At 40.1% G+C, this 26,043-nt stretch overlaps 1 protein-coding gene across 1 annotated transcript in view; it reads left to right on the top strand.

Annotated features, from left to right (window-relative positions):
- Window positions 1-25,623, top strand: part of PPIL2 (peptidylprolyl isomerase like 2) — a 46,751-nt gene extending 21,128 nt beyond the window's left edge. Inside the window, exons 6-20 of the mRNA XM_056532163.1 lie at window positions 3,604-3,655; window positions 6,428-6,519; window positions 6,740-6,829; window positions 10,037-10,112; window positions 11,683-11,843; window positions 13,523-13,598; window positions 13,842-13,948; window positions 16,032-16,121; window positions 16,673-16,706; window positions 16,785-16,902; window positions 17,002-17,058; window positions 17,136-17,208; window positions 17,718-17,780; window positions 18,423-18,565; window positions 24,502-25,623. Coding sequence (XP_056388138.1) covers window positions 3,604-3,655; window positions 6,428-6,519; window positions 6,740-6,829; window positions 10,037-10,112; window positions 11,683-11,843; window positions 13,523-13,598; window positions 13,842-13,948; window positions 16,032-16,121; window positions 16,673-16,706; window positions 16,785-16,902; window positions 17,002-17,058; window positions 17,136-17,208; window positions 17,718-17,780; window positions 18,423-18,565; window positions 24,502-24,592 — 1,323 coding nt within the window. The 3' untranslated portion in view covers window positions 24,593-25,623. The remainder of the gene's footprint in view (window positions 1-3,603; window positions 3,656-6,427; window positions 6,520-6,739; window positions 6,830-10,036; window positions 10,113-11,682; window positions 11,844-13,522; window positions 13,599-13,841; window positions 13,949-16,031; window positions 16,122-16,672; window positions 16,707-16,784; window positions 16,903-17,001; window positions 17,059-17,135; window positions 17,209-17,717; window positions 17,781-18,422; window positions 18,566-24,501) is intronic.
- The last annotated feature ends 420 nt before the right edge of the window (window positions 25,624-26,043 follow it).

The following is a 26,043-nucleotide window of genomic DNA, read 5'->3' as shown; positions in this document are numbered from 1 at the left end:
TTTCCCCCAACTCATACACAGACTTTGGACCAAACACAGGAAGTGCCACCTGGAGTGCTGAGGGGACAGAAACCAAACACAGGAAGTGCAGCCTGGAGTGCTGGGGGGTGTGTCCAACCAACAGCATATGGCAGTTAAGTGTGAGAGGAACTATGATTGGATGAGGCTGGACACCCCCCCCCCCCCCTCCCTCAGCACTCCAGACTGCACTTCCTGTGTTTGGACTTCGGTCCAAAGTCTGTGTATAAGATGGGGGGGGGAAATGTGCTCTTGAGCTTTTTTAAGCACAAATAAAACATAGAAAACTTTAAAGGGTACCTCAATAAACATTTGATATATTTTAGATTAATGAATGTTGAATAACTTTTCAATAGCATGTTAATGAAAAATATGCTTCTTTCTATTGTATTTTTCCCGATAAGTCCTGTCAGCAAGCATTTCTGACTCATGCTGGAGTCCTAAACACTCAGAGCTGCCAGCCTGCTTTGTTCACAGCCAAAAAAGGCTGTGAACAAAGCAGGCTGGCAGCTCTGAGTGTTCTTCTTTTGTGAACAAAGCAGACTGGCAGCTCGTAGTGTTTAGGACTCCAGCATGAGTCTGAAATGCTTGCTGCCAGGACTGGTAGGGAGACCCCTAGTGGTCATTTCTTCAAAGTGGAAAATTAAATAGAAAGAAGCATATTGTTTAATAACATGCAATTGTGAAGTTATTCTGCATACATTAATCTATAATTTATCAAAAGTTTTTTTGATGAGAGGTACCCTTTAAAAACTTACATTTTTTTTTAAACAATGTATATTAGAAATATTTTTTATTTACCATAAGAAGTGCAATAGCAATTTACCCTTTAAAGTGTAAAGTCATGTGAGAAACTCAATATAGAGCAGTAATGTGCACAATAATAATTTTTATCAATTACTTTAATTTCAAAATTGGTGCTCAAATACCTGTACGAAGTGCCCACTCTCCACACTACCTGCTGCTCATAACTATGCATTAGGGCAGTGTGGGATTTGTAGTTGTGCAACATCTGGAGTCACCCTGGTTAGGAAACACAGTATTAGGGGATGCAGCCTCTTGCTCCGTCTCTTAACAACCTGTACCCAGCGCTGTACAATCACATCACACTGAGTCTTATACATCGTACGCACACAGAGCAGGTGGCTATGTCTTCTAATACATAGTTATCAACTGGTGGCAACAAGTTGTATATAAATAAATATTTGTAAAATCTAAAGCCTCAGCCACTATTTATCCTAGAGGAAATCTTGTAGCCATTTCAGTCAGACACTTGGTTATCTGCTACCACCTCTTGTCAATATATTGAGCAAATCACTATAGCATATGGGCAGTTCCTGTCACAGACAGACAGGTGGCAGCAGGCAGCACTGTATCTGACTGGAAAGACTAAAAAACCTGATAAGTACTGGAAGACTTTTTTATTTATTTATTTGAAGTAATTTACTAATCCTTTCATAAGTTTCTGTAGTCAGTTGATTTGAAAACAATTCTTCCTCCAGAGTACCCCTTTTAAAGTAATTAAAAATAATCAATAAAAATGACTATTGTGTAAAGTTCTGCTCTCTAGTAACTTTTCATATAACTTCACACAGTCTTTAGGTATGTCAAATGTATCAGTCACTTTGAGTAGAGATGAGCGAACTTACAGTAAATTCGATTCGTCACGAACTTCTCGGCTCGGCAGTTGATGACTTTTTCTGCATAAATTAGTTCAGCTTTCAGGTGCTCCGGTGGGCTGGAGACTCTTTCCTAGGAATGTATCCACCTTATCCAGCCCACCGGAGCACCTGAAGGCTGAACTAATTTACGCAGGATAAGTCATCAACTGCCGAGCCGAGAAGTTCGTGACAAATCGAATTTACTGTAAGTTCGCTCATCTCTAACTTTGAGCTACTGTAAAAATCGAAAATTGTAAATCTGAGCTATAACGTGAAGATGTTGAAAAAAATATTTTTTTTTAAATTACAATTTATTTCCATTCTATTGCACTGTATAAAAATGGTTGGCCTCTATTCCATCATCCATGTGCCTTATTTAGGCCCCTTTTTACACTGCCGGTATGCCCCGTCAAACGCCTTTCTTTTGTTTTTTTGCAGTTTGACGCACGTAATTTTGACAGGTCCCAACAGCCAATAATAATATAGTCCGTCAGGCGCCATTATATTCAGAGAGAATAGCCGGAGAAAAAGACTTTGCAAAGCACTATTTCTTTTTCTGCAGCTATTTTTGATCCTAAAATAACGGGCTTTGCACTGCCGGAGACAACAGTCAGTGTGAGTGTAGCCTTATTGAGCATATTCTGTAAGCAGTATATTAATATCCACACATATAATTACAGCTTCTATTCCCACCACCTTCTCAGATATTAATGATGCGCTCCACCCTGACCGGCTGCATGCCTCGGATGTCTGGCATTCTATTAGCATGCATAAGCTTGCCTTGCACATGTCAGATTTTATAGGCAGAGGCAGCAGATGCTTCATTCATGTCCTACAGGTATTTGGCCCGTGTCTCAAGCTCCTGATCTCAGCTATTTCAAAGGGTGATATGTTAAGCTGACCTCTAGGGTTATGCCAGGTGTGTTAGAACGAAGTACCATTGGCTGAATGATACAAGATATCCTGGATGGAGTCACATTTCAGTCATGAGCATTCCCCGAAGGGCTTGTGTCCCTCTCTAAATCCTGACTATATTTAATATACGTATTCTTCTGCTGTTTATGTACACTTAAAAGAAGGCTGTCATGCACACACCCTGCAGGGGATTGTACGTCACCAACCCCTCAAGCTCACTGCGCTAGCTTCTTAGAAAGTAGGTCACAGACTCTCCACCCTACCATTAGTTAACCTGCGTCCTGCCAGAAGGGCAGCCAAAAAAACTAAAGATAATAAATATTGTTACTGTTTATATTAGTCCACCTATTACCCATTTTTATCTTGCCAGTGTTGGCCGCGCTACGTGGTTGGTTATGGGTGATAGCGCTAGGGAATGCAAAAGGGGTGGGTGTTGTAATACAGGAGAAAACAAGTATATAGCTAGCAGCTGGATGATCGTTTATGGTAATGGCTGTCAGCTCAGGTTTCCCCTATAGCCTGTTAGTAGTATATACTTTATATACCTTTTTTAATAGCATGCTGCTTATCTTATCATAGATATCAGGTCCCCTGTGTATAGATAACTAAAGAGTACATTTCAGGTGGATGGTGTAGGGCAGGTTTTCCCAACCAATGGGCCTCCAGCTGTTGCAAAACTACAACTCACAGCATGCCCGGACAGCCAAAGGCTGTCCGGGCATGCTGTGAGTTGTAGTTTTGCAACAGCTGGAGCCCCACTCGTTGGAAAACACTGTTCTAGGGAATGCCACCAAGAGGTTTTTTGTAAGATAGAGGCACACTGGTTGGAAATTGGGGAAACACTGGTGGATCTTATCTAATCGATGTTTTTCTAGATCAGTTACTACGATCATGAAATGTTGCTTGTATGAAGTGTACCTTTTTAAATAGAGAATTGAATTTAGCACTACTTTTGCAGTACTATTTATGAGCCATATTAATTCCTTCTTGTTACTAATATTTTATGCAGAAATTGGAAGCCAGATCCCTTATTAAGCTGAACATTGCCAAGAATCAGGATGGTAAGTTTTAGCAGCACATACACTGGCACACAGTCCTACCTGCATAATCACATAGTATAGCTGTATATGTGTCATAAACTAGGAAGCCAGTGTTGAAACCATGTGTTTATGTGACCAAGTTGTTCTTGTGTAATAGCTTACAGGGATGTGGTAGTTGTGGTGTGGTGTTCATGTGACTTCATTTCTTTTTTTTTTTTCCTTTGGTCAAATGTTTTCATGATACAGAATACAGAAAATAAAGAGAATATCTTGACCCCTTAACAACATAGGATGTAAATGTGCGGACCAGTGTCTTGGGGCTTAACCCACCAGCTTGCACATTTACATCCTATACATAAAGCGCGTACAGGAGCTGCGCTCGCTTCATGCATGGCAGATCCTGGATATCAGCCAAGGACCTGCCATTAATGGCGGATCACGATTACTGGCGATCACGCTGAGGTTTGCCTTTAACCCCTCAGATGCCAAGATCAATATTGATTACAGCATCTGCGGCAATGCGGCCATTCTAATGGCTGATTGGATGGCTCAACCAAGGATGAGATCAACCAAGATGGCGAACAGAGGTCCCCTCACCTGTTTCCACCACTCTCCCAGGGTCTTCTTCTCTGGTCTGCCTTCTAGCAGACCAGAGAAGTAGACCGCGGATAACACTGATCAGTGCTATTCCTATGCATTGCTATAAATAGTCCCTAATGGGGACATAAAAAGTGTACCTGCGGTGGTGAATCTGTAAAACAGAAGCAAGGTATAGCAGATGTACTTAGATTAATACATTTCATAATTATGGGGGGAGATTTACCAAAACCTGTCCAGAGGAAAAGCTGCTGAGTCGCTCATAGCAAACAATCAGATCGCTTCTTTCATTTTTCAGAGGCCTTTTTTTTCTTTTTTTTTTTCTTTTTTTAAATGAAAGAAGCAATCTGGTTGCTATGGGCAACTCAGCAACTTTTCGTCTGGACAATTTTTGATCTCCCTCATGGTGTTCACTGTTATGGTGTATTCACACATGCAGTATCCTGCGCATATTTGATGCAGGTTTTGAAGCTGCAGATTAGGAGTGGTTTCCGGTCAAATAGTTTACATTGAAATCTGCTATCTAAATTCTGCAGCTTCAAATCGCATATTTGATGCGCAGGATACTGTAGGTGTGAATAGACCTTTTAAGGACAAAGAAACATGCAAAAGAAAGGCAGAGAAAATAATAGTAGTGGAGACTCAATAGGTTAAAGGGTAGGGGATAAGATGTCTGATCGCGGGGGGGCCCACCGCTGGGACCCCCCACGATCTCCCTGCAGCAGCTCGCATTCTATGCGTAGCTGCGTCTGAAGTTTCAGAAACCGCCGGGCTTCCGAGACAGGGACATGACGCCACGCCACGCCCCCTCCATTCATTTCTATGGGAGGGGCGTAACGGCCGCAACGCCCCCTCCCGTAGACATAAATGGAGGGGGCATGGTGTGATGTCATGTCCCTGCCTCGGAAGCCCGGTGGTTTCCGAAACTTCAGACGCAGCTACGCATAGAATGCGGGCTGCTGCAGGGAGATCGAGGGGGGTCCCCAGCGGTGGGCCCCCCGCGATCAGACATCTTATCCCCTATTCTTTCGATAAGGGATAAGATGTTTTTGGCCGGAATACCCCTTTAAATTGGACCCATGAAGACCATAAAATTTATCTGGGACTTCGTCATGTAAAGTTGACAAGTTTCCTATAGGACAGGGGACCTATTTTCACTATTATGTTACACTAAGAACCCTCTATGCAAACGAAGGGATTTTATCGTTCATCCAGTTGCGTGTTTACAATTGGATGAGGGTTTTGTGTACATTTTTTTTTTTTCCTATTCACATCAGGGGTTAATTCAGTGGTAGTTTCCCTAAATGATTTGCATACGCTCGAGTTACAAGAGATAGAATTCATGGCTTACAAGTCTAACCACTGTACTAGTTTGGTTCTCTTATGTCTAGATATTGATCTTCTACATCAGAATATTTTTCCTCCTTTATCAGTGAACATAAAAGGACATCAAAATATTTTTGCATAACCTAAAAATAACCTATATTAGCAGAAAGGCAAAGCGGGTGCATTTACTCCAGTTATAATGCCAAATAGCAATAGATAGTAAAGAATGTTTGCACACAAATTCACTTTCGATACTTATACACTGCAACGGCTTTAATATTCGGTAAACTCCCCAAAAAGGAAAACCCCACATCTTGGTGGCTTTCCCTAGACCAGCGTTTCCCAACCAGGGTGCCTCCAGATGTTGCAAAATTATAACTCCCAGCATACCCAGACACCAATTATTTGTAGGGACAGTAAGTAGGGACAGCTTAGGGGAAGTGTTTTTCAAGCAGGTTACCTACCAGATGTTGCAAAACTACAACTCCCAGCATACCCAGACACAATTATTTGTAGGGACAGTCTAGGGAAGTGTTTCAAGCAGGGTACCTCCCAGATGTTGCAAAACTACAACTCCCAGCATGCCCGGACAGCCTTTGGCTGTCCGGGCATGCTGGGAGTTGTAGTTTTGCAGCAGTTAGAAGTACTCTGGTTGAAAAAACACTGCCCTAGACTGTCCCTACTTGGCCTATGACACAAATAATTGTGTCCTAGAGTATCTCGAAAGTGGTTCATAGGTTCTTTGAATTGATAGATGTGGTATTGTAAGTGAGCCCTAGGAACTAGGATGTTGTATAGGTTCTGTAAAATCACATGAATTATGTTATACTGACTTATGATTAATAATATTACAATTCTTTTATTTTTTAGGGAAGTATCACTGTCCAGTACTGTTTTCTGTATTTACCAACAATTCCCACATTGTGGCTATTAGCAAGACAGGAAATGTTTTCTCGAATGAGGTAAGAAAAAATAAAAATAAAAAAATAAAAAATAAACCTTCTATACATTGTAGTTAATGTACAGCAACTGTGCGAAGAACTAGCCTTTCCTGTTTGCAAAGGAATATTAAGCTTTAATACACATGCTTGTAAAGATATACAGTTCACTTTAATGGACCTATCAATGTGCTTATGTGTTCAACCCCTGCAGTAAACTGAAATGTGTATTTTCCCCACCCAGGCTGTTGAACAATTAAATATTAAACCAAAGAGTTACAAAGACCTACTAACCGATGAACCTTTCACCCGCCAAGACATTATAACTTTGCAGGTAGGAACTCGCATCTTCCAGTTCTGTGGGTCTGTAAAGAGTATTTGCTTTAAGTAAAAAAACATAAAATGATAAAATAGTGCACATAGGCCTCGGAAGAAATTAAGGCTACTGAACATTACACTGTATGCACATTGACTGCTGTATAGCTCACCACTTTGCCCCCTAAAGGTAACCAACGGCAACCAAATATGAGATTTGTCTTATCCAGTGTATCCCAACTAGGATGCCCCAAGCTGTTGGAAAACTACAACTCCCAGCATACTGGGATCCTAAGGGTCCGTTCACACGTACTTATTTTTGCTGTAGATTTTGCTGCCCATTGACTTCCGTGGAAAGTAAAATCTGCTGCAGCAAATCTGCAGCATTAAATAAGGATGTGTGAACTGATGCTGAAGGTAGATACATGTGTTGCAGGTACATGTTCCTACCCTAAATCTTTTTATTTTTATTTAAAAAAAAATGGACCAGATGTATTATGTATGTATGTATATAAAAAATATTTTTATATAATAAATATATATATTAATTATAATTTTCACAAAATTGTGATTTGTTAAATTGCCTGGAGCTCTGGTAATTAAAAAAAAAAAATATTTATTTTTAAATATGCAGTAGTGCATTATCCTAATAAAGTTTGCTGTTGTTTACAGCTGTACTCCAGTGGAAAACAATTTTTTTCATATCAACGTGCTCTAGAAAGTTAGACAGATTTGTAAATTACTTTTATTAAAAAATCTTATTCCTTCCAGTACTTATCAGCTGCTGTATACTACAGAGGAAGTTGAGTTCTTCTTTTTTAATCTGACCACAGTGCTCTCTGCTGACACCGCGGTCTGTGTCAGGAACTGTCCGGGGCAGGAGAGGTTCTCTGTGGGGATGTGCTCCTACTCTGGATAGTTCCTGACACAGACAGGTGTCAGCAGAGAGCACTGGGGTCAAACAGAAAAGAACAACTCAACTTCCTCTGTAGTATACAGCAGCTAAGTACTGGAAGGATTAAGAATTTTTTATAGAAGTAATTTACAAATCTGTTTAACTTTCTGGAGCCAATTGATATGAAATGTTTTTTTCCCACTGGAGTACCCCTTTAATCTTTTAGTATTGTTATATTTTATAGTTCCGACAAATCCATGATGCATAAAAATCAAGGATTGTGAACTATAATCATGTGATGTAGGGTGTTTTGTAGACACGAGGATTCTCATATGATATGGCAAAACCAGTCCACTAGTAGCTTGTATTAGTGTGTTCCAAGAAATGCACATTCTAAATAGAGATTACCCGCAGAATTATAAATGTAACCTTGAAATAAAGCCTAAAAACTCAGATTGCAATGGTGTGTATTCCCTCGATGGTAACAGTACTTTACAGCAGAGAAGTGTAGGTAAGTAGGTGTTTGTGAAGGGTAGGCAGTGACTGGAACTGCCTTTGAAATTTGATCTTGGTTTAATGTGAGAATAATTAGTGAACGGCTTGGTATCAAGGTGGCACCATGCCACTGCTTTTGATCAGATTTCGAGGAAGCAAGTGCAGTACTGACTTTCTGGGTAATACAGTTTGTGTCTGGAGGGGGTTTACTGTGGTCAGTGTTCCAACTTCTAAAGGGGTTTGTAGTAATGGAAGCAAATATATTTCAGAACTACTTGTTCGTAGGACGATTATTGTAGTCAATTATATAATTCAATTAATAGGAGAATGTATTGCAGCTTTCCCCTGAAGATGCTGCTTTAAACAGTGGCAATTCCAGGTGCCAGTGCTTTGTAGCTAGCTATTAGCCACTAGGGCTTGATAGCCACAGATTATTGTGGCCCGCAGCTTGACTTGCCACTGCTAAAAGGGGAATCTTCAGGTGCCGGTAGGAAAACATGCTTCAGCCGCAGGCTATTAGTGCAGCATGTAGGAGCAGCCTTAATTATGTTTTATCTAAAATTGTTGGTTTTCATGACTTTTTTATTATGAACAAAAGGAAGACCTATTCGGGATAGTGTAAAAGATAGTGGGGCAGGTTTACTACATGATATTTAAAAGGTGTCTAAAACACATAGCAGTCACTTATCCAGAAAAAGGGGCATGGCCTTAAAGGGGTACTCCGCTTCTCAGTAATGCTGGAGCCGGCGCGGGAGCTCGTGACATCATAGCCCGACTTCCTCATGATGTCATGCCTGCCCCCTCAATGCAAGTCTATGGGAGGGGGCGTGGTGGCTGTCATGCCCCCTCCCATAGAATTGCATTGAGGGGGCGGGGCATGATGTCATGAGGAGGTGGGGTTATGACATCATTAGCTCCCCCGCCGGCTCCAGCACTTGGAATAGTTTGTTCCAAATGCTGAGCAGCGGAGTACCCCTTTAATGCGACTTTAGGCACCACAAAAAATATTAAAATGTAGGTGCACATTTTTTAGGTAAAGTGAACCAACTAATAGTTGTTCTAAACTTAGACTAGACAGTCTAACAATATGCCAGACTTCTCAACCAGCATGAGCCAAATTGATAAACCTGCCACTTTTGTAGATTGGCCTACATTTACTAAAACTGTCTAATTCTTAGAAAGTGTAAATTTAAGCAGTGTCTTCTGTCACCCAAAATATAAGACCACTTACAACATCTAGATACTGTTATACATTTCATAACACTTATGCTTTATGCCTTTAAAGTAGACCTGTCAAGTTTTTATGGTATAACGTATATAGGCATGGCTGTATAGGGTTTTTGACCTGAATCAGTACATGCCTTTCATTGGTTAACTGGTCCCTCCTGCACGGATATCAGAGTTATATAAGGATATGTAAATTAGGCTGGAGCCTACCGGGCATTCCCCTCAGCTGCTAGAGCCAAGCATGGTTCGGCACCTTCACTCCCCTCTGTGTGCTGGTCCCCTCCTCTACCCCCCTAAATAACAGATAATAGATAATGAAATAAAAGTTATGTTTTCTTATGTAACCATACATAAATCACTGAATGAAGGAGGACATGAGCTCAAACGGTGTGAAGTGACGCAGTTTTCTATTTGGATTTATCAGCCTGTCTGCTCCATTTTTTATGAACTTGATAAGATCCGCTACAATGAACTCTCACTTCAGATTAAAGGGAACTTGTCAATGCAGCTGTTTCTTGCTCTTCATGTTTTCTGTAGTGTCCTCATTGGAAAACAAAAATCTTTTTTTAACTTCTGATATGGAATGGGTATTTTCTATATGTTCACCAGGATCCTTCTAAGCTGGAGAAATTTAATGTCTCGGATTTCTATCACGTCAAAAACAACCTGAAAGTCATAGACCCTGGTAAGTATGCTTATCTCTTAACTTATATTATGTTTAAGTAAAGATTTTCCCATCTTTTGTTTTACTTCTATGAATAGTTTAACCTGTGTAGAAAACTATTTTTAACAGGAAAGGTGTGTGTGTTCTGCCCCCTTGTATTGAGATTGACGGGATCAATGGAAACAGCTGAATAAGCATGTTGTATGGCATTATCCAGGATTTTGAGCTCCTTAATTTTCAATAAATGTGAGGTGTTATTGGACAACCCCTTTACTCATCCAGTTTATAGCCTTATACAGATGAGACTTCTGTTCTTTTTTTTTTTTTTTTTTTTTTATAAGCTTTAGTTTTAGTTTTAGTGTGTATATATATATATATATATATATATATATAGTTTTAGTATATTTTATAGCTTTAGTTTTAGTGTATGTGTGTGTATATGTATATATATATATATATATATATATATATATATATTTGTGATTTGGGCTACTGCTACTTAAAATCCAGCGTGGATTACATGCTGTCTTTTTTGTGTTGTTTTTGCATAGAGCTAAAGAAATGCATTAAGTAGATTATTTGTATGTCTTGTCTTTGGTGAATCTTGATCTTCTAAACCACAGCTTGATATATTACCTGCACCATGTATTCACATTTGCCTACTACACTTAGAGGGGTACTCCGGCCCTAAGACATCTTATCCCCTATGCAAAGGATAAGGGATAAGATGTCTGATCGCGGGAGTCGCGGGATGTCGCGACCCAGCCCCCTTGTGACATCACGCTCCACCCCTTCAATGCAAGTCTATGGGAGGGGGCATCACTCCCCCTCCTATAGGCTTGCATTGAGGGGGCGGAGATGTGACATCACGATACTCCGGCCCCGTGGTCGTTAGGCTTCAGACACAGAGCTTCCAGCAATGCCTGCAGCTGAGACAGGTGGGTGCTGCATGAGAGATTGCGGGGGGGATCAGACATCTTAACCCCTATCCTTTAAATAGATGTGTATAACATGTATAGCTTGGAAGAAAGAAGAGACAGAGGGGATATAATAGAGACTTTTAAATACATAAAGGAAATCAACTCGGTAAAGGAGGAGAGCAAAAGAAAAACTATCACAAGAGGACATAGTTTTAAATTAGAGGGGCAAAGGTTTCTGCAGTAATATCAGGAAGTATTACTTTACTGAGAGAGTAGTGGATGCATTGAATAGCCTTCCTGCAGAAGTGGTCGCTGCAAATACAGTGAAGGAGCATGGGATAAGCATAAGGCTATCCTTCATATAAGATAAGGCCTGGGACTATTGATAGGATTCAGATTATTGGGCAGACTAGATGGGCCAAATGGTTCTTATCTGCCGACACATTCTATGTTTTTCTATATGGGAGAAGATGTCTTCGGGCCGGAGTCCCTGTTGGATAGGCTTATTGTGATTATTATTGGATAGGCTTATTGTGATAGCATCAAACAGCGCATTTAGTGCCGTATGTAGTGTTTCTGGCAGGGCTGCAGTCCATGACAATGTTGTTGGAGGCATAACATTACTGTTACACAATGCTGTCCGTTCTCTTATGTTAAAATAAATATTCTAGAGGAAGAAAAAGCTCGCCAGGACCCATCATATCACCTGAAAAATGCCAACATGGAAACACGGGAGACACTCAGTGAACTGTACAAAGAATTCAAAGGGGATAAAATGTTGGCGGCCACCATGAAAGGCCCAGAGAAAAAGGCAACAGATAAACTCAATGCGGTGAGCGCTAAATAACACATGCAAATATTTCTGTTTAGCATGTAGGGGGTTTTCTTTTTATTTATTTATTTATTTATTTTTAAATCAGATCATTTTTTATTTTTTTATTTTTAATCAGCAAGCATAAAAGAAAATGGCATAATATACTGATACAGACCTCTTTAAAATATCAAGACACAAGTTATCTGTCAAGATAAACAAAAATCAAAATATAAACTCCTATTAGGCTCTTGTCATTTTTTGTCAAAAATACTTTTTTACATTTTTTTTTTTTTGGGGGGTCAGATGGGAAATATAAAACTCAATGCTTACATGTGTTTTTTAGGCTCAGGGGCAGTGCTCCAATATTGCAGCATGCTGAGGGTATGTTGTTTTTCTGTGAATCCTTGATGATGTTTTGGAAGACAAACGCTGCCCCCTTCCTCAATTGTTCAATAGAGATCCTTGAGTCACATGACTTAACATAGTAACATAGTTTGTAAGGTTAAATTTAGTCCTGTATACCCTATGTACAAGAAACATAATGTGATGTATACTGTGCTACGTTAATGGAGGCCTTTCAATTATGCCACCACATATTTTCCCTTTTCCTGCTGCAAAACTCCAATGTAAGTTTCCTGTGGGGACCACACTTGCACCAACTGGTCACCCAAATGTTCAGAAAATCATTTCCCATATGCCATGGAAATAAGTCCTTTGGTACTGAAAAAGCTTATGATGTAATCCATGACACCCCCAAGAACCCCATATCCACATTTTCCATCTGGACCTGGGCTCTAGTTAGTACGTAGGGGGTGGACATATTTAAATTCCCACAAATTTAGATTATCCCATAAGTGCATGTATATGGTACAACCTGAAATTCCAAACAGGTTGTCCCACCAGACATATTATGCCAGTGTTTCCAAACCAGGGTGCCTCCAGCTATTGCAAAACTACAACTCCCAGCATGCCCGGACAGCCTTCGGCTGTCCAGGCATGCCGGGAATTGTAGTTTTGCAACAGCTGGAGGCACCCTGGTTGGGTAACACTGCATTATGCATCAAAGGGGTTATCCAGGTAAAAACTTTTTATATATATATATATATATATATATATATATATATATATATATATATAAAATCTCTATCAACTGGCTCCAGAAAGTTAAACAGATTTGTAAATTCCTTCTATTAAAAAATCTTAATCCTTTCAGTACTTATGAGCTTCTGAAGTTGAGATGTTGTTTTCTAAGTGCTCTCTGATGACACGTGTCTCGGGAAATGCCCAATTTAGAAGAGGTTTGCTATGGGGATTTGCTTCTAAACTGGGCGGTTCCCGAGACACGTGTGTCATCAGAGAGCACTTAGACAGAAAAGAACAACTCAGCTTCAGAAGCTCATAAGTACTGAAAGGATTAAGATTTTTTAATAGAAGTAATTTACAAATCTGTTTAACTTTCTGGCGCCAGTTGATATTTAAAAAAGTTTTTCCTGGATAACCCCTTTAAGCGTTACTTCGTTTTACAAGTCAAGACCATCTGCAACTTGTGTGGCTCTAGAGGTGGAACATTGTAAACCATCCACAACCATTAGCACCCTATCCTTTCACAGAGGGCCGGTGCTGGTTTACCAAGTCTAATCTGAACTATATTGAGTCGGGTTTACTAGTGTGTAATAAAGATTGTCTCTTCTATACAGGCCCATTACTCTACAGGGGCTGTGAGCGCATCTTTTACCTCTACAGCAATGACTCCTGAGACCACCCATGAGGCTGGTAAGTCTTCACCTGTCTTTGTCTTCCTTGCCACAACATGTTGTTGTCCTGCATGTACTATTTTATCCAATACCTCTGGAATTGAATTTTATAGCATCACATTATTTCGGTGGATATATTGTTATTTTATATACTGTGCTGTCATTTATTTTGTCCCTTTCTTTGATACCTAAGGGCATATTTTTTCCTTTATATTACTGATACCTAATCTCTCATTTTCTGCTTTCCCTCTGCATCATGCAGCTGCCATTGCTGAAGATACCGTCCGCTATCAATATGTGAAAAAGAAGGGCTATGTTCGTCTTCACACCAACAAGGGTGACCTTAATCTGGAGCTTTATTGTGACAAAGTGAGTGGTTTCGTGCCTATGTAGGGTACTTGGAGTGATTCCATATAAAGTGACTTGCACACGTTTCGGGCAGCGCATAGGGATACATGCATTGTAATTGTTAATCACTCTGTATGATTCATAGTGTGGGCGGATGTGTCTAGTCTGAGATAACTATCAATATGCTGCTCTTCATTTCACATTTTTCTGATTGATGGGCTGTTTGCTGAAATGTTAGAGAAAAATGCAACGTAATAAGGATGATAAAGCTAACAAGGAGGCTCGACTGCCGGATGATAACCAAATGTTTCTTTACCTTCAACTCTGCCTAATATGAGACATTGTAGCTACCATAGCAACACCTTATCGGCTTCTAGATTTTTTTTCTCTGTTACTGTGGCAACAGGGATCCGGGTGTGTCCAACAAGTTACTGTGGGGGTGGTGAATGAGAGACACAAAGTGTTAAATATTTAAAGAAGTTGTGACCCATTTTATGTGACCTGAAAAGCACGAGAATATCATCTGTATTAAATCACATACTAAACCGAGAAATAATAACAATTTTGCAAAAAGAAAAAATATTCTTTTTCCTAGAAGAGAGGGGGAGGACTCTTTGGTACTTAAAGAAACACATAACTTCATGGATTCATTTATCTCCAAGCAATGTCTGGCATGAGTTCAGTGTAACATTTGCCAGTAGTTCTCTACGTGGCTCCAAATTAATAGGACTCCTGGAATAAGTAATGAATTAATGTACCTTGCTCCATAACGGTGCACCTTAAGATGTCTTAAAGGGGTACCCCGTGGAAAACTTTTTTTTTTTTTTTAAATCAACTGGTGCCAGAAAGTTAAACAGATTTGTAAATTACTTTTAGAAAAAAAATCTTAATCCTTCCAGTACTTATTAGCTGCTGAATACTACAGAGGAAATTATTTTTTCTTTTTTTTTCTTTTCGGTCTGACCACAGTGCTCTCTGCTGACACCTCTGTCCAAGTCAGGAACTGTCCAGAGCAGGGGAAAATCCCCATAGCAAACCTATTCCTAAACCATTCCTAAAATGGACAGAGGTGTCATCAGAGAGCGCCGTGGAAAGACAGAAAAGAAATCCAAAAAGAAAATAATTTTCTCTGTAGTATACAGCAGCTGAGTAGTACTGGAAGGGTTAAGATTGTTTAATAGAAGTCATTTACAAATCTGTTTAACTTTCTGGCACCAATTAATTTAAGAAAAAAAAGTTTTCCACCGGAGTACCCCTTTAAGGGGCAATACTGTTTACTGTGCAGGTGACGCAATACGGACCTGCTCCCATGTAAGAGAGCTCTTTATGTAACAAAGCCACTCTGGTGAGGTTTGCCTTTTGCTTAGAGCGCCTGGCTCACAGACAACAACCACAGCATGTTTAAAAGTATATTACATGACATTGCATAACAACGCGTTTTGACCCCCAACATATGCACGGAAAGTATCAGCCCTCATTCACCTGGCATGTGCCAAATGATAGTCCTTTTGTTGTAAATCGAGCACAATAGAAAAGTGTAGTAGACAGAGTTGTACAGTAAAAACAAATACTGTGCCATAATTGTATTTATTTTTTTTTTTTTATCAGAAATGTTTATTAAATGTTTTATAAAACATACATCATACAAAAACAAAGCAAAGCATAAACCCAGAAAGCCCATCCCACCCCCTGTGTCTGTCCTTCACAGCAGATTACACAAATAGAAATAAAACAGGCAATAATTGTTTTCTATTTACACTGAAAAGCTATTATTTATATAACTGTATGTATATACTGTTGGATAAGTTGCTGCCTACCAACGTATAGATATGAGCAGAGCCTAATGCATGGGCAGCTGTAGTCTGCCAGAACAGTAGCCACTTGCGTTCTAGCTCATAGAGGGGTATCCCAAGCCTAGGGCCCTCTTCTGTTACCCAGATATACTCATAGGAAATATGGACAGGGGTTGTTTACACAAGACGACCCCTTTTAGTTTAAAGGCTTGCTTTCTTTAACAATGAATGCTTTCTTTGTTGTTAGAACATGTAATATAAATGCATGAACGTTTTGATATTTTCTGTTCATTGTATGTATCTTCTCTTAGACCCCAAAGACTTGTGAGAATTTTATCAAGCTCTGCAAGAAGAATTACTATGATGGGACTATCTTCCACCGCTCTATTAGGAACTTTGTGGTATGTAAACATCTAGTTTGGTCATTAGTCCTCCTAAAACAATTTCTATCAACCTTGTCAGTGTTTCCCATGGCAACGAATCAGATTCCCAGGTTACTTTTCAAGGGTTTGTAGCATAAGGGAATTATTTATACATAGAGAAACCCTCTTACTAGAATGAAGGCTCCCAAGTGATCAGCTAAACTAAAGGAGTTTAGCTCCTGTAACCCTGATGCTTATCCCCTTGCATTGGCTGCTGTAAATGCTCCTAATTCAATCTCCTAATGAAGTCTCATATTTATTTTTACATTGAGTCCTTTCTAGGTCATAAGACACATGGGAAGTAGTTGTCCAGATGGGTACAACTCTTAAAAAATGTGATCTTTTTGGCTGCTGTAGATATCACATTTTTAGAATGTATGCAGTTTTATTTTCTTTGTTTTTGGGTTTTTATTTTTAATATGCATAAGACCCTTAGTTTTATGCTCTTAATCGTATTCTCTACCTGTCCATGAGGACAAGATACCAGGGTATCTTATCTTACAAACCTGCATTTTTCTCAATATTTATAGATACAAGGAGGAGACCCTACAGGCACAGGAACAGGTAAGAGGCTTCTATTCTTCTTATATTGTAAGATTTTATTAAGACTGTAAGATAATGTTTTCTTCTTTTTCCTAACAGGCGGTGAATCTTGCTGGGGAAAGCCTTTCAAAGATGAGATCAAGCCAAACTTGAGTCACACAGGTCGTGGAGTTCTTAGCATGGCAAATACTGGCCCCAACACCAACAAGTCCCAGTTGTAAGACATAATAATGGTTGTGGGCTTGGATCAAAATTTTCAGTTTATCCCCACTGGTGAAATTTTATTTAACGTCTGTTTTATTTCAATATCCTCCAGCTTTATAACATTCCGCTCCTGTATATATTTGGACAAAAAGCACACAGTGTTTGGACGGTAAGCACATCTTTACAAAATAGGTATTTTACTATGTGATGAATTTGTATCACGGTTCTGCTCGATTCTCCCTTTAGAGTTGTTGGAGGATTCGATACCATTACTGCAATGGAAAAAGTGGACACCGACCCAAAAACAGACAGACCAAAGGTGATGTTATCAGTCTAAACATTACAACTGCTTTCTTTTTTTTTTCTTGCCAGACTTATTTTGAGTACATACTCATTATTTGTTTGTTAGAGGAGATGTTCAGCAAAAATAAGGTCCCATTTACACTACAGAACTTGAGCGGAATTCTGTTTGCACACTCCGGAATCTGCGCTTATTTCACACAATTCATCCGTGACAATGAGCAGCAGGGGGAAAATCCTGTTAAACTAATAGGATTCTGCCACAGAATTCCCCTGAAAGAATGAACATGTTTATTCTTTCTGCGAAATCCGGATTGTTGCATTTTCACTGCAGAAATTCCACTGTGTGAACAGATCAGCATAAGTCCCATTGACGTTCCGCATTATAAATGGGCCCTAAGACTACATGCAACATTCAGTGTGTGTGTTTACAGCTTTAAAAAAAAAATAGAAAGATTTGTAATACTATACTGAGTAGTTTGTGCTCCACTACAATGATATCCTAACTACTTCTGTTGGCCATCTTAGGAGGATATCCGAATAGAAAATACCATGGTTTTTGTGGATCCATATGAGGAGGCAGATGCACAGGTGAGTGCCATTGTTCCACTATCATTTTAATGGCCCACTTAACCTACATATACTGCTTATAAAGGCTGCTGTATTACTCATAAATATGGAAGTGAATGTTTCTTGCAATTTCAAATAGTGATCATGTGGGCTGACGTATATTTCAGTACTTGTTGTTACCACTCAAACCGCCTAAAGAACTATTGCACCTGAAATACCAGTTAATCCTGTCACAGTAAAATAACCCACCCCATACCACAAGGCTGGCAGCTGTCAATAAACTTAGCTTGACTCTGATTTTCTGCCATTGTAATTCATCTTTTTAATGTGTCTAATGTGCTATTGTACATTCTTCATACAGTGAAACTTCTTTGAGAAGGCCACCTAAAATTGCATTGAAAAGTGGTCTTTAATGGGGGTTGTCTTCTTAAAGAAAATGACTACTATGCATATGTATGGTCATCTTAAAATCTGTCATACAGAATCTGGTCTGAATAAGGGTTGGTCTTTTGGAGAGAATTCACTGTATTTTGTTGGCAATCTTTTATAGTTCGTAGTTCAAAAGCATCTTGTCCACAATAGGACGCTGCACATTAACTACATACAGTTTTTCTTTTCCACAGACCAAGGTTGTGTTGCTAAATAATGTTATATGCTTTTCAGGTGGCTTTAGAAAGAGAGAAGGCTCGGAAAGAGGAAGAAGAAAAAAAATTAAAGGAACAGCCAGTGCTTCCTAAAAAAGACCAAGTTCAAGAACCCAAAACCTACAGGGCAGGGGTTGGAAAATATATCAACATGACTGCAGCGTAAGTATCCTACACATTAGGGCTAATTTTACAGTTTGACTCCAGACACAGTCATGTGGTTTTAACCCCTTAAGGACCTAGGGCGTATGGATACGCCCTGGCTTTCTGGTACTTAAGGACCCAGGACGTATCCATACGCCCGTGGGAATTTCTGACCCCGCCGCCTGCTGATATCGATCAGCAAGCACCCCGCGCAAATGCCCAGGGGGGTCATCAGACCCCCCCCCCCATGTCGGCGATCGGCGCAAATCGCAAGTGAATTCACACTTGCGATTTGCGCCAATTCGGGTCTATGGTGACCCGATGACCCAGAATAGAAGGGGGATCGCAGGTGTCCAAGACACCCACGATCCCCCTGAAGCGATAGGTGTGAGGTGGCAGGGGTGCCACCCCTTCTATCCCTGCTATTGATCATCAAAACGCGATGACCAATAGCAGATCGGGGGCGGGGGGCTTTACTTTCCGTTTCCCCGTCCTGCCCACCCACAATAGGCGGGGCAGAACGGGGAAACGACACGGGACCGGTGCCGAAGTCCACTCACCCATCGGCGGCGGCAGCGGGCGACGATCGACGGAAGAGGAGGACGGCGACGCAGCTCCGTGGATCCTACGAAAGCCGGTGAGTTGCTTAGCAACATCTGGAGGGCTACAGTCTGAGACCACTATAGAGTGGTCTCTAAACTGTAGCCCTCCAGATGTTGCAAAACTACAACTCCCAGCATGCCCAGAGAGCTGTTTAGGCATGCTGGAATATGTAGTTTTGCAACAGCTGGAGAGCTACAGTTTGATACCACTGCACAATTATCTCTATACTGTCGCTCTCCAGATCTTGCAAAACTACAACTCCCATCATGCCCACATAGCAGTTTGCTGTCTGAATATGCTGGGATTTGTAGTTTTGCAACATCTGGAGGTCCACAGTTTGGAGATCACTGTGCAGTGGTCTCTATAAACTACAGCTCTCGAGCTGTTGCAAAACTGCAAATCACAGCATGCCCAAACAGCTGTCTCAGCATGCTGGGAGTTATAGTTGTATTCCTCCAGCTGTTGCATAACTACATCTCCCAGCATGCCCTTTGGTGATCAGTACATGCTGGGAGTTGTAGTTTTGCAAAAGCTGGAGGCACACTGGTTGGAAAATACTGAGTTAGGTAACTGAAGGTTTTCCAACCAGTGTGCCTCCAGCTGTTGCAAAAGTACAACTCCCAGTATGCACAGTCTGTCAGTACATGCTGGGAGTTGTAGTTTTGAAACAGCTGGAGGTTTGCGACCCCCCCCCCCCCCCCCCCATGTGAAGGTACAGGGTACATTCACACAGGCAGGTTTACAGTTAGTTTTCTGCTTCAAGTTTGGGCTGCGGCAAATTTTTCGCTCCTAACTCCTAGCGGTAAACTCACTGTAAACGCCCGCCAGTGCGAATGTACCCTAAAAATACTACACTAACACATAATAATAAAGAGTAAAACCCTACATATACACCCCTTACACTGTCCCCTCCTAATAAAAATTAAAAACATACCGTACGGCAGTGTTTCCAAAACGGAGCCTCCAGCTGTTGCAAATCACCAACTCCCAGCATTTCCGGACAGCCACTGACTGTCCAGGCATGCTGGGAGTTTAGCAACAGCTGGAGGCACCCTGTTAGGGGTATTCTACGCCAGTGATTCCCAATGTCCACCCCTATGCAATCCCCATGAAGTCCTCAAATGCGCATGGCGCTCACTCACTTCAGAGCCCTGTCGTATTTCAAGGAAACAGTTTAGGGTCACATATGGGGTATTTCCGAACTCGGGAGAAATTGCACTACAAATTTGGGGGTCTTTTTTTCCTTTTACCCCTTATGAAAAGGAAAAGTTGGGGTCTACACGATCCTGTTAGTGTAAAAAAAATATATTTTTTAAACTTACATGCTGGTTTTGCCCCATACTTTTTATTTTGACAAGCGGTAAAAGCAAAAAAAGACCCCCAAAATTCGTAACGCAATTTCTCCTGAGTACGGAAATACCCCAAATGTGGGCGTGAAATTTTCTGCGGCCGCACAACAAGGCTCAGGAGTGAGAGCGCACTATGTACATTTGAGGCCTAAATTGGTGATTTGCACAGGGGTGGCTGATTTTACAGCGGTTCTGCCATAAACACAAAAAAATAAATACCCACATGTGACCCCATTTTGGAAACTACATCCCTCACGGAACGTAACAAGGGGTATAGTGAGCATTTACGCCCCACAGGTGTTTGACAAAATAGTTGGATGGGAAAATGAGAAAAAAAAATGTTTTCGCTAAAATGCTGTTGTTACCCTAAATGTTTCATTTTCACAAGGGAAAATAGGAAAAAAAAAGCCCCCCAAAATTTGTAACCCCATTTCTTCTGAGTAAGAACATACCCCATATGTGGATGTAAATTACTCTGCTGGCGAACTACAATGCTCAGAAAAGAAGGAGCGCCATTGGGATTTTGAAGAGTAAATTTGTCCGGAATTGAAGGCCACGTGTGTTTACAAAGCCCCCATAATGCCAGAACAATGGACCCCCCCCCCCCCCCCCCACATGACCCCATTTTGGAAACTACACCCCTTACGTAATGTAATAAGGGGTACAGTGAGCATTTACGCCCCACAGGTGTCTGACAGATTTTTGGAACAGTGATCCGTGAAAATGAAAAATTTTAATTTTTCATTTGCACAGCCCACTGTTCCAAAGATCTGTAAAACGCCAGTGGGGTGTAAATACTCACTGCACCCCTTATTAAATTCTGTGAGGGGTGTAGTTTCCAAAATGGGGTCGACTGTTCTGGCACCACGGGGGGCTTTGTAAACGCACATGGCCCCCGACTTCCATTCCAAACAAATTCTCTTTCAAAAAGCTCAATGGCGCTCCTCCTCTTCGGAGCATTGTAGTGCACCAGCAGAGCCCTTGACGTCCACACATGGGGTATTTCCATACTCAGAAGACATGGGGTAAAAAATTTTGGTGGTCATTTTCTCCTATTACCCCTTGTAAAAATGTAAAATTTCGGGAAAACACAGCATTTTAGTGAAAAAATAATTTTTTCCATTTACACATCCAACTTTCACAAAAATTCGTGAAATATCTGTGAGGTGTTAAGGCTCACTGTACCCCTTGTTACTTTCCTTGAGGGGTGTAGTTTCCAAAATAGTATGCCATGTGTTTTTTTTGTTTGCGGTTCTGGCACCATAAGGGCTTCCTAAATGCGACATGCCCCCCAAACACCATTTCAGCAAAATTTGCTTTCCAAAAGCTAAATGTGACTCCCTCTCTTCTGAGCATTGTAGTTCGCTCGCAGAGCATTTTACATCCTAACATGGGGTATTTATATACTCAGATGAGATAGGGTTACAAATTTTGGGGGGCATTTCCTCCCATTACCCTTTGTAAAAAGGATAAATTTGGGGAAAAAACTGCACTTTAGTGAAAAAATGTTTTTTTTATTTACACATCCGACTTTAACGAAAAGTCGTCAAACACCTGTGGGGTGTTAAGGCTCACTGGACCCCTTGTTATGTGCCTTGAGGGGTGTAGTTTCCAAAATGGTATGCCATGTGGGGGTTTTCTGCTGTTCTGGCACCATAGGGGCTTCCTAAATGTGACATGCCCCCCAAAAACCATTTCAGCAAAATTCACTCTCCAAAATCCTATTGTCGCTCCTTCCCTTCTGAGCCCTCTACTGCGCCCGCCGAACACTTGACATCCACATATGAGGTATTTCCTTACTCGAGAGAAATTGGGTTACAAATTTTGGGGGGATTTTTCATCTATTTCTCCTTGTAAAAATTCTAAAACTGGGTCTACAAGAACATGCGAGTGTAAAAAAATGAAGATTTTGAATTTTCTCCTTCACTTTGCTGCTATTCCTGTGAAACACCTAAAGGGTTAACAAACTTTCTGAATGTCATTTTGAATACTTTGAGGGGTGCAGTTTTTATAATGGGGTCATTTGTGGGGTATTTTTAATAAGAAAGTCCTTCAAATCCACTTCAAAACTGAAGTGGTCCCTGAAAAATTCCGATTTTGAAAATTTTGTGAAAAATTGGAAAATTGCTGCTGAACTTTGAAGCCCTCTGGTGTCTTCCAAAAGTAAATACATGTCAACTTTATGATGCAAACATAAAGTAGACATATTGTTTATGTGAATCAATATAAAATGTATTTGGAATATCCATTTTCCTTATAAGCAGAGAGCTTCAAAGTTAAAAAAAAATGCAAAATTTTCTATTTTTTTTCATCAAATTTTGGAATTTTTCACCAAGAAATGATTTAAGTATTGACACAGTTTTACCACTACCATAAACTAGAATATGTCACGAAAAACCAATCTCGGAATCAGAATGAAAGGTAAAAGCATCCCAGAGTTAATAATGCTTAAAGTGACAGTGGTCAGATGTTCAAAAAATGGCCGGGTCCTTAAGGTATATTTGGGCTGGGTCCTTAAGGGGTTAAAGAGGTATTTCGACATTTATGTCAAATCCGCAAAATATGGAAGCCACACCTATCTTGATATCGAAGTCCCTACCGCCTGGTTGAGCCCAGTGAAGGTAATCCTGAAGCCACCTGAGACTGCGACTACAAAATTATCGTAACACAAAGGGATCCGTTTCTTTCAAGCGTTTTATAAAATATTCTGTGGGTATGCCATAAATATCAATATAGGATCACCTGTTTAATGGTGTTTTTTTTAACAAACAGTTCCTAAAATGACAAAATTGCCTTTTTTCAGAGAGGATTTAAAAAAAGTTACAATGGATACAGGTATATAACAAACAGAAGTTTATAGCATTGACTCTTTTGGACAACTTGTAAGTTTCCATATTGGTATACATGGACCCCTTCTATTAGTCAGGCTGGTTTGCTGATAAAAAGTGTTTTTGCCATGACAGACACAGGTGTCTATGTACTACTGTACAGAGACTTAAGGGATAGTAAATGTCTGGCTAATTTCTTGATGATGTCCAATTTCCCAGGTGATCAGCCGATTGGGAGCTGTCACAACACTTCTTATCCTATTTGTTTTTTGTGAGCACTTTATTTCATTTTCTTGATCAATGTTTGCAAGGATGATGAACAAACAAAAAACCACAAAAGGCTACAAAATAGTATAGAAAAAACGCAAATTTTTTTTTTGTACTGACCACAATATGGTGAGATGTGGTGCTAGAACTAGTCTGAAACTTTTATGCCTGCTTGATCTCAGTGTCAGCAGAGGACAGATAAATAAAGTATGTATAATATATCCATTTTATCATAGAATTGATATTTAAATCTGCTGAAAGAAACCAGGGAAAGGCATTTATTATGAAGCTGATAATTTACATAAGATTCCCATTAACGTTCATGATCAGTCAAGCATAATTGTCAAGTTATTAGCTCCTGCCAGACATCTGAGGAAAATAAAATTAAGTCAGGTTGTTCCCATGCACATTGTCAGCAAAGATCAACTGATATGCAAGTTGTCTTATTGTCACCAGATAGTAACATAGTTCATAAAGTTGAATAAAGACCAGAGTCCATCAAGTTTAACCTATATCCCTAATAAGTCCCTACTGAGTTGATCCAGAGGAAGGCAAAAAAAAAAAAAAAACTCATCTTAGAGGTAAAAATTTCCTCCCGACTCCAAATATTGCAGTCAGAATAAATCCCTGGATCAACGTTCTGTACCTATAAATCTAGTATACATGACCAGCAATGTTATTCTCCAAAAATGTATCCAGAACCCTTTTGAACTCTTTTACAGAGTTCCCCATGACCACCTCCTCTGGGAGAGAGTTCCATAGTCTCACTGCTCTTACAGTAAAGAACAAGACGTAGAGTATGCCCCCTTGTTATAGATACAGTCCTGGGTATTATTAGATCGTGGGAGGGAGAGGTTGTGCCAGCAAATTTGCTGCAAATGATGCATTGTTTTCTTTTCATCCATAGAAAACGTTCTGCTGAGGATGATGACAGCGGAGCCTCTACAAGCAAAAAGGAGAGGGTGACTCGTGGCTTTGGAGATTTCAGCTCTTGGTAGCACCACCCTACACTGCAGTTCATGTGCCCACTGAAAGTTTTAGAACACATTTGACAGGAGCATATCTAACATTCAGAGTTGTCACAGACTATAGCTGATCTTTATTTGATGACTTTTGTTTTACTTGGGGATTGATAAGAGTGTTGGTAAGAAGAGAACATTTTATAGGTACCAGGAACACAACCCAGTAGATAAGAACAGTTTGTCATTGTCCCCCTTCTATCTGTTTATTGGTTCTTTAAAATGGATACTATTGTCATAAAGTCCTTTTACATGGGTGGATGGGGGCATGACAACAAGTGGCGATCCTGGTGATCAGCACTTATTTAATGAACCTTCTTACAGCCAACTTATCATGCCACCAGGTCACATAAGTGATCACTGGAGCGTTTATATGGCCCTTAACTTCATTGTTGTTGGCCACATAGCCTCTGTTTACACAGGGCGATGTGTGGCTGATATGGATCATTTTAAGGATCATGGGATCAGCTGATCAAGCATTTTCTCATGTGTTGGGTGATTGCTGGCCCTTTCACACAGGCATGTTAAGAGAACTAGCCTTCCTACGAACACTCATTTGCCCAGAACATTATCTTGTGTAAAAATGCTCTGTACTCTTTAACAGTGAGATGTTTAGCATTTTGCCTGGGTGCAGTCATATCGGGCTGTATAGACGCTGGACTATTGTTTCTCAGTGGTATTGGTTACAGGAATTCTTATAACAATGTTAACCTCCATGATCACTACTTGTATTTCTTATATCCAGTGCAGAGAACACAATCCTTTATCATGTGTTAATTTATAGAAGCATTTTCATTTTTTTTGCTGTAGGATTCAAATTATTTTAAAGGGTCCCTTTATAATGTTGGAGCCTTCTGGAGTAGACCTGTTCAGAGGCTCCTATCCAGCTCAACTCTGCATTAGTCTGTCTTCTGTTTAGGTTTTCCACATCACTGAGAAAACTATGAATGTTTGAGTTTTGTGATTTTTACCTTTTTGTTTCTGTACATAAAATATATTTTTTAGGATCATTGATGTACAGAACTTTTGTCTAATATTTTCTCACACAACACTTAATTTATACTCTCTTTATACTATTTAGAACTACTCTCTAGCCTAAAAAAGGCCTTCAGCTCTGCCCATTAGACCATGCCTTTGGCAGTAATGCCTGCTAGTGCCATGTTCCAAAGCACTATACTTGTGATCAAATGATAATTACTTCATGTCACCACCCCCAAAAAAGAACTAAATTTACGTAGTAAAGTTTCATTTAAAAAAATCTGAGTAGGACTCCCAATACCCATTTTAAGTAACAAAATTGACTACTTTAAAATAGGTATTGGGAGTTCTAAATAGGATATAAAATTATATCCTATTGTGCTGGGGCCTCCATGGAATTAACAAACATATACTCTCCTCTCTTCCTTCATTGGATGTCCCCCTGTGAAGTC

This window comes from Hyla sarda, chromosome 1, assembly GCF_029499605.1.
Source record: "Hyla sarda isolate aHylSar1 chromosome 1, aHylSar1.hap1, whole genome shotgun sequence".
Lineage (NCBI taxonomy): Eukaryota > Metazoa > Chordata > Amphibia > Anura > Hylidae > Hyla > Hyla sarda.
This window is presented reverse-complemented; position numbering and strand designations above follow the sequence as displayed.